Raw genomic sequence first — 8,324 nt, 5'->3', positions numbered from 1 at the left:
AGGACTTTGTGTTGACCCAGACACATAGTTAGTTACTTTTGTCCTGATCTCAGTTGTTATCAAGAAAAGCTTGTCTACTCCCCTGTCTAACAGTGAAACAAAAAGGAGGAACCATGGAGAGTGAATGAGAGAGAGAGAGAAAGAGGGGGGGAGAGAGAAAGATAAATCAATAGATGGAGATAAATCCTGAGAGTTACAGAAGACAGAGAGAAAGAAAGTGAGGGAGAGAAAGAGTGAGGGAGAGAGGGAGAGAGACAGAAAGAGAGAGAGAGAGGGAGACAGAGAGAGACAGAGAGAGACAGAGAGAGAGAGAGACAGAGAGAGAGACACAGAGAGAGAGAGAGAGAGAGAGAGAGAGAGAGAGAGAGAGAGAGAGAGAGAAATGGAGAACATAGAAGCAGATAATAAGGGAGTAAAGGAGACTAAAAAGGAGATTGGAGACCTGGCCATCGGTTGTGGTGGTGGTGGTGTGTGTGTGTGTGTGTGTGTGTGTGTGTGTGTGTGAGGGGGGTGGTGGTGTTGGCATGGGAATACCATTGGGGTTGGATAACAAGGAGAAATAGGGACTGCAGACACAGCCCAAGATGGGAAGAAACAAGACAGGAATTAGAAATGAGAGGTCCAGAACATTCTGCAGCGCATCAAGCCACGCCCCCCAGAGACCCCGGAACCTTTAGCATGAAGAAGAACAGGTCAAATCCCAGGTAGACGCCAGTGGAGGAAAAAGCATGTTTTTCACGCTTGAGCGGCTGTTCTTGAGTTTAACTGGCCTCAGCCGGCCAGACCAATGCTCCAGTCTCAGCTTGGTGCTTTGTCAATGCGCTGTGACTGATCCAGCAGCCCCCCCACATCTCCTCTCCTTAGCCTAATTAAAAGAGGATTATAGCCGGCGTGGAGTTCCCCACCACACCAACACGGCCTCCATCCCTCCCTCCCTCCATCCCTCCATTCCTCCCTCTATCCCTCCATCCCTGTGCTTTCCCAGGATAATCGCACCTCCAGGAATTGAAGGCCTTTTTTGAGTCAGGGTCCACAGCAGCCAGGGGAAACCAGGACCATCCATCCCCCAACCCCAGCCCCAGCCACATCCATCCCCCAGCCCCAGAGAGATGATCCCCCAGCCCCAGAGAGATGTGTGGGACCGGTGTTTCACGCCTGGAGTGACAGGCTATCTCAAGTTTAATGAGTGACGATTTGTAGATGGATCGGGGAAAACATCGATCTCTATTGACATTTATGCCGAACAAGCTATAGTAAAGACTGATACCATATTCAGGAATATGGCTATGGTTGATCTTAACAAATTGCCTGAACACATCACACATGGTTAAAAATATTAAATTGCATGCAAAAATGCAGTTCAGGCATTCTGCTGTGTATGTGCAAATGTAGTGTGTTGTGCCACAATCTGAACATTTTTCGTCGATAGAAAATTCCAGGCTGGTTTATCAGGGAGGCCATGTAATGTAAGCAAATATGGACGGTCAAGATGTGTACAATTTCTTTCCAGTAGGGGGTGACAAAGCATGTTTGACGATGATCAATCAAATTAAATGGCAGTGCAGCATAGAAAGAAGGGTAAAACCAATCTTGCTACAAGTAACCAAAATAAAATACAAAATTAAATCACGACACGTGACTTACGATAAGGGGATATAGTCGTATCATAAATTTTCATCTTGTAAGATAAATATGGTTATCTTATCACGAACGAACGGCTCAATATCGAATTCAATAATTTATTTTAACTAAATAATATATATATTTAGCCTATATTTTCAACGATAGTGTATGTTGGCATTATGGCGTGGGGTGACCATCCCCCTTTGACGTTGATCCTCGTGACCCATTTAGCATAGAAACTAGCAGTGGGCTACGCTAAGAACAGTTTTTTCAGACTGAGGGCGGAGACGGGCTGTAATAGCGACGCTGCTCTGGGTTAGATTGTACAGTAGCTTTTTGAAACCATGGAAGACGGCAAAGAAGTGAAAGCGGCGAAAAGACGGGAACGTCAAGCAGGTATATATCTTCCTTTATCCGTACGCCTTGCAACTCATAAGTAGGGCTAGCGACGTTTGCTTGCAATATTCTATTCCATTGCTTGCTAGCTGGCTGGATTCACTATGCGATCCGCTATTCCCATACAATTCAGCTAGCTCTTTTTTGCTAGCAGCAATCGATGATGTTGCATGTCATCAGCCAGTCCCTCTGGGTTGCATGGCAAAAAAATGCATTTTTAGCAAATTCATCAGTGTGCTACTTTTTTAGTTGAATATGCACTGAATGAGACTCATCAATTTATTACTGAGTACGATCACTAGTTGTCTATAGTTAGTGGGCAACTTGTCCTGCAGCAACACTACCGTCAACAGGTAGTCATATGATTGCCATATTTTAGAATTGAAAACAATCAACTCCCACGCTCAAATATAAAATGAGTCTGCTCTGATTAGTAGCTGGAATCGACACAATTAGAGAAATGCAAGGACCCTATAGCCAATGGTCAAAAACTCTCAAGTTTCTAAATTAGACAAAATATTCAGTTTTTCGTTATTACGGTGTGTTGTGAATGAAGTGAAGCTTTAACACGACGTTTCTCTGTAGGCTCAAGGTACGCAGATTCTGAAGGTAGGCTTCTAGGGTTAACTGCATGGCTGAGAATCAATGTGCTCGATCAATGTTGATCGAATCCTCTTGTGTCTGGTATTGGCCAAAGCGACAACGCAAATTGCATTCCGCATAACCTAATATCACAATAAATAGCCATTGATCCTTTTCGGGTGGGGTGCGTGCGAAGGGATAGTGTGTAGTGTAACTTATCTCATAAACTTATCACCCATTTGCGTTTGCATTTCGCTTGATGGATGTGAGTTAAGGAATCACAAAACTGTAACAAATCGAGTATAGAAAATCTAATGTCTAATGTAATTTGACTGCACATAACAACTAGGCACGTTTACAGTAGACCATCCATGCAGAACGGACTACCGCCAAGCCCAGTTACCAGAATTGCTTGAGTGTGCGGGTAGCGCTTGGACGGTCGCCAGCGATCGCGTTTAAGCCATTGTCATTTTGTGATGATACGTTTGATTTTCTTTCAGCCTTGGAGAACCCTGATAGTGACGTGGGGCTTTGTGGATGGGTGCTGATCGGGTTTTCCCTCTTACTGACCCTCGTCACTTTGCCCCTGTCCATATGGATGTGCATCAAGGTAATACTATGGACTGGTCAAACCCGTGTCTGGTGACAGTGAGCGTGTATGGATAACAAACCCAATACGACACTATGCTCATGGAAACGGCCACTCACCGTATCTTATGACACGAGAGACCGTCTTTGTCAGTGCGTTGTGCACACAATATCTACTCTTTAAGAGCACAAGGTGGGACAATAGCTCAGAATTAGAGAATGGCCTGGTACAAAAACGTCAAACAGTGCTATCAAGGAAATCGAAAAATCGAATATTTACTAGGTCAGTGTTTGTTTGTTTTTAACACAGATTGTGAAGGAGTACGAGCGAGCCATCATCTTTCGCCTGGGAAGGATCCTGCGCGGTGGAGCTAAAGGACCAGGTAAGTGCAGGAGTTGCTCAGTGGTTAGAGCACTTGACTGCAAACCGGGAGGTTGCAGGTTACAATCCACACTGTCTGTGCTGCCCCCTAAATTAGTTGTCCATAAGTCTTGATGAAAAGACTGCTGAAATGTTCTCAACACTGCACTTTTTTTACTGCCGCTACATATCACAAAATAGAAAGCATTTAAGACAATATTCAAGTAAAAAAAAATAGCCCTGTATATATATCTAAAAAAGTAAAAACTAAAGGTGAAAAAAATCTTGTTCTTGTAGAGTACAGCTTATTGGAATGTGGTGACCACAGTAAACAGGAAGATAACAAATTGAAACCAGCTGTAAACGTTTCTGTATGAGACTGAGTGGGTGCATGCTGCCAGCAGTACCTTGCATGCCAATGTGGAGGGTTTATTCAGCTCAACCTATAGTTCCCGCACCTTCTACGTCCCCACAGACAAACCACTGTCACGTCTGCAGACAAACCACTTTCTAGTTTCTAGTCAAGTTTCCTTAAGTGTGGTAGAACACTCACTTAATAACCGTTTAGTTGGACTCATTCCCAGCCCAACAGTGATGTTCTGTATCTCCAGTGTGTGTTGATCCTATTCAAACTCATAGTAAAAATATTAATAATCATATTATAAATATAAATAATCAAAGTCTGTAGCCTCAGCCTCTATCCTAAGCCTCAAGTCTAGCCTCTAGATCACTTGGATCTAGGGAGTCAGTTGGCTGAGCGGTTAGGGAATCGGGCTAGTAATCTGAAGGTTGCCAGTTCGATTCCCGGTCATGAAAACTGACGTTGTGTCCTTGGGAAAGGCACTTCACCCTACTTGCCTCGGGGGGAATGTCCCTGTACTTACTGTAAGTCGCTCTGGATAAGAGCGTCTGCTAAATGACTAAATGTAAATGTGGATCACTCCGTTGAGTGGTGGCATTGCAGTGCAGCCTGTGACAGTCACTCTGACGGCAGCAAGCTGTAGGAGCAGGGGTGTCCTGTAGGAGCAGGGGTGTCCTATAAGAGCAGGGGTGTCCTGTAGGAGCAGCCCTACCTCAACATGATACGCCTGGATTCCAGGACAGCTGGGATATGTGGACACGTGCAGGGTAATAATAGCCCTCTCTGCCTCTCTAAGCCTCGACCCCCTGTTCTGTTTTTGATTTCATTTTTTATGAATAGAATGTGCAGTGCTGCAGTATAAAAAGTCCAGTGTTTCAGAAAATGTTTGTTCAGTCTTTTTATGTCATTGTCTTAAAGCATTTTTGCTTTACTTTTTATTTTGTTTGTGCCTAAGGCTGTTGCCCAGTACTGTACTTCTAGGGATAGTTAGTAGATGCTACTCTGCAGACGGCAGTTCTGTGGTGGGTTCTGTGTTTCCTGAGGGCCTGCTGGTATTGGCTGAGGGCTGGACAAGAACCATCATCAGGAAAGCAGATATGACCTGTATGGTCATGGAATGGTCGGTTATTGTTTCTCCTTCCTACTGATAAATTACTGACCACCGAAATACTGTAGAACTACACACCTCTGATCCTGGGTTTTCTACTGTACTGTCAATGTGCACTGTTTGTACCTCGCTTTGGATTAAAATCTTTATATTCTCATGTAAATATTGAGGTAATTTTATCTTCTAAGCTATGGATTTTAGCATTAAAATACCTTTAAAATTACATAGAAGAGTTGTGAATGAAATACTTTGTGCAGAAACGGTTGTCAGCAAGTCAGTTCATGTTGTGTGGTTGTCTTGAGACATCCTGCTTGATATGCACCAACCACAGATGTCTGTGCAGCGTGTCGCGTAGTGAACCGTCGCAGCTGTGGGAGTTACGTGTTGTGTGTCTACAGGCCTGTTCTTTGTCCTTCCCTGCACGGACAGTTACATCAACGTGGACATGAGGACCATCACCTTTGACATCCCCCCGCAAGAGGTGAGCACAGCCCCCTCACAGCTCCCTCTCACAGCCCCCTCTCACAGCCCCCTCTCACAGCCCCCTCTCACAGCCCCCTCACACAGCCCCTTCCCAGCCTCCACACACTCAATATGTAAACTCTCACACTGACATCTGTAAATCTAACCTCCCACACACACCTCCTCCAAATCGAACCTCACACCTGAAAATCAAACCTCTCACACTCACAACTGAAAACCATCACCCGAGTCTGTCGGCGCGGTCCTCCTAAACTGACCGGTCCATCCTCAGGTGTTGACCAAGGACTCTGTGACGGTGAGCGTTGACGGGGTAGTGTACTACCGCGTCCAGAACGCCACCCTGGCCGTGGCCAACATCACCAACGCCGACGCCGCCACCCGCCTCCTCGCCCAGACCACCCTCCGCAACGTGCTGGGCACCAAGAACCTGGCTGAGATCCTGTCCGACCGCGAGGAGATCGCTCACAGCATGCAGGTAGCTAACGCTACCGCAACCGCTGGGCGTCACGTCGACCGTAACTGCACACACACGCTCGGGGGTGAAGGGTTCGTTATGCTTTAGATATACAGGAGTGTACTGAGTGTGTTTGTGTGTGTGTGTGTGTTCCTCAGTCCACCCTGGACGACGCCACGGACGACTGGGGCATCAAGGTGGAGCGGGTTGAGATCAAAGACGTCAAGCTGCCGCAGCAGCTGCAGAGAGCCATGGCTGCTGAGGCTGAGGCCAGCCGCGAGGCCAGGGCCAAGGTACGCACGCACACACACACACACTGCTGAGGCCAGGGCCAAGGTACGCACGCACACACACACACATGCGTGCGCACATACACACGCATGAACATCCTCCTTAGTGCAGTCGTGTTGCACTTAAAGGTTGGTTCTCTGAAAGGCCCGTTATATAAAACCATCCCGCAATTACCCTGAGTGACGCACTTCCCATCCTCGTATCCTAGCAACCAGCGGCTCGACCGCCACTCCTCAGGTTCTTAGGATGATTAACATCGTCTCTTTGATAGCCTGTTGATGACGCCAATCCCCAGAGAGCCGTTCGCCTGACGGATGCTCGCTGTTCTGTTGAAACACTTCAGATTCCTCATGTCTTCTCTCTCCTCGATTTTTGTAAAAATAGAATGATGATTCCCTCGCTCTCTCTCTCTCTTGTGCTTCTTCCTCTTCATCCTTTCTCTCCCCTCCTCCCTCCCTCTCCCCTCGTCTCCCAGGTGATAGCAGCGGAGGGGGAGATGAATGCGTCACGGGCTCTGAAGGAGGCGTCTCTGGTGATCGCAGAGTCTCCGTCCGCGCTGCAGCTGCGCTACCTGCAGACCCTCAACACCATCGCCGCCGAGAAGAACTCCACCATCATCTTCCCCCTGCCCATGGACATGATGCAGGCCTTCATGAAGCGCTGAGGACACGCGCTCGCTCACACACACACTCATACTCACATACACACGCACACATGCTGTCACACACGCACTCACACACACTCAGCCTCACCCACACACACACACACTCACACACACTCATACTCACACACACCCACGCATGCTCTCTTTCACACACCTCGCAGAAACACACACCCATCCCACACACACACCCATCCTACACACACACCCATCCCACACACACACCCATCCTACACACACACACACCCATCCCACACACACACCCATCCCACACACCTCCTCTCTCCCCTCCTCTCCTGATGTGCCATAGAGTGTTCTGAGTAAAGCTGGAGCGCTCTCGCTCCTCTCAGAGCTCACGTGAGACTCCAAGACCCCTGCTGAGTATTCCCGGAGCATGTAAATATTGTTGTGTTGTAAGTGTTATACGAGTGAGCCTATACTCTATACTGAGCTAGAACCCAGGTTTTCTGCCTGCCTATGGAAGGCCGTACGTTCATCATCACCAGTCACTTACACAGCGAGAACGCCTTAACCCATTGCCATAACGTCACCAAACAATCTTGTAGTTTCTATGCATATCCAAAGGGAAATCAAAGTGCATTTTGACTACCGTTTTAAATAACGGTATATATTCTTCTATACTTTTTCTTGCCGAATGCTAATCGGACTGGTCACCAGCTTGTTACTTACTGGAACCCTAACCCTGGTCATGTGCTTAAACGTACACTCGTTTGTTCTAGCCTGAGGAAAGACTAGGCTGCTGTCTAGGAGACGTGTATTAAACCTGTAATTGGCTAAAAGGTTTTTAGCCAATTACACAGGTTTTAGCGGTAGATCCAAAGAGGTCTCAATCGGAAAAGCACTGTGCTAATGAAATAGCTTATGTTTGCTGTTACTGTTTATCTGTTTTTTTCCGGTGTCATGAACGCGTTTGACGACATCTTTCAAGGCCAAGTACTGTACTCTGTTCTCGCGATCTTATAAGGCTCCTCAAGAACACCCAGATGTACGTTCTTAACGTTCTGGAGATTTATTAACTGTCAATTAGTGTTGAATGTGTTGCATCGCCCAACCGACTGTGTATAGAAACATTGTGATGTGTTTATGTATTGATTTAGGATACGCTTTTTGTCTAAGCGATTTAGATTTAGATTTAGGATTTTAACCAGAGAATTTGTGATCTGCAGTCAAACGCGCTAAGCACTGAGGTATATTCATCGCCATGTGAATGTTCATAGTTTTATGTAGCATTTTTTTATGTAATCTAACCTGTTACGTAAACATAGTATCCATATAAAATATATATTGAACTGAAGTATTCTGGTGTATTAAAATGTTCTTCTACTAATGACCCAAATGTCACATGTTCACTTCATTTGTACTTATTACTTCAGTATGTACTTATTTTAGCTTGTA

General features: G+C 46.2%; 1 protein-coding gene across 1 annotated transcript; it reads left to right on the top strand.

Moving 5' to 3' along the window:
- The first annotated feature begins 1,887 nt into the window (after nt 1-1,887).
- LOC136939147 (stomatin-like) lies at nt 1,888-8,314 on the top strand. The gene is made up of 7 exons (XM_067232002.1): nt 1,888-2,019; nt 3,102-3,211; nt 3,500-3,572; nt 5,418-5,500; nt 5,774-5,977; nt 6,115-6,249; nt 6,723-8,314. The coding sequence occupies exons 1-7, from the start codon at nt 1,968-1,970 to the stop codon at nt 6,909-6,911; spliced, it is 846 nt and encodes a 281-aa protein (XP_067088103.1). The 5' UTR covers nt 1,888-1,967; the 3' UTR covers nt 6,912-8,314.
- Nucleotides 8,315-8,324: the final 10 nt, after the last annotated feature.

The sequence above is a fragment of the Osmerus mordax genome, unplaced genomic scaffold (genome assembly GCF_038355195.1).
Source record: "Osmerus mordax isolate fOsmMor3 unplaced genomic scaffold, fOsmMor3.pri Scaffold_137, whole genome shotgun sequence".
NCBI lineage: Eukaryota > Metazoa > Chordata > Actinopteri > Osmeriformes > Osmeridae > Osmerus > Osmerus mordax.
This window is presented reverse-complemented; position numbering and strand designations above follow the sequence as displayed.

Excerpts from the sequence above, each read along its gene's own strand:
- LOC136939147 (XM_067232002.1), top strand. The coding sequence starts at position 1,968 with ATGGAAGACGGCAAAGAAGTGAAAGCGGCGAAAAGACGGGAACGTCAA. Across the intron at positions 5,978-6,114 it reads AGATCGCTCACAGCATGCAG|TCCACCCTGGACGACGCCAC; the intron begins GTAGCTAACGCT and ends TGTGTTCCTCAG. Across the intron at positions 6,250-6,722 it reads GCCGCGAGGCCAGGGCCAAG|GTGATAGCAGCGGAGGGGGA; the intron begins GTACGCACGCAC and ends CTCGTCTCCCAG.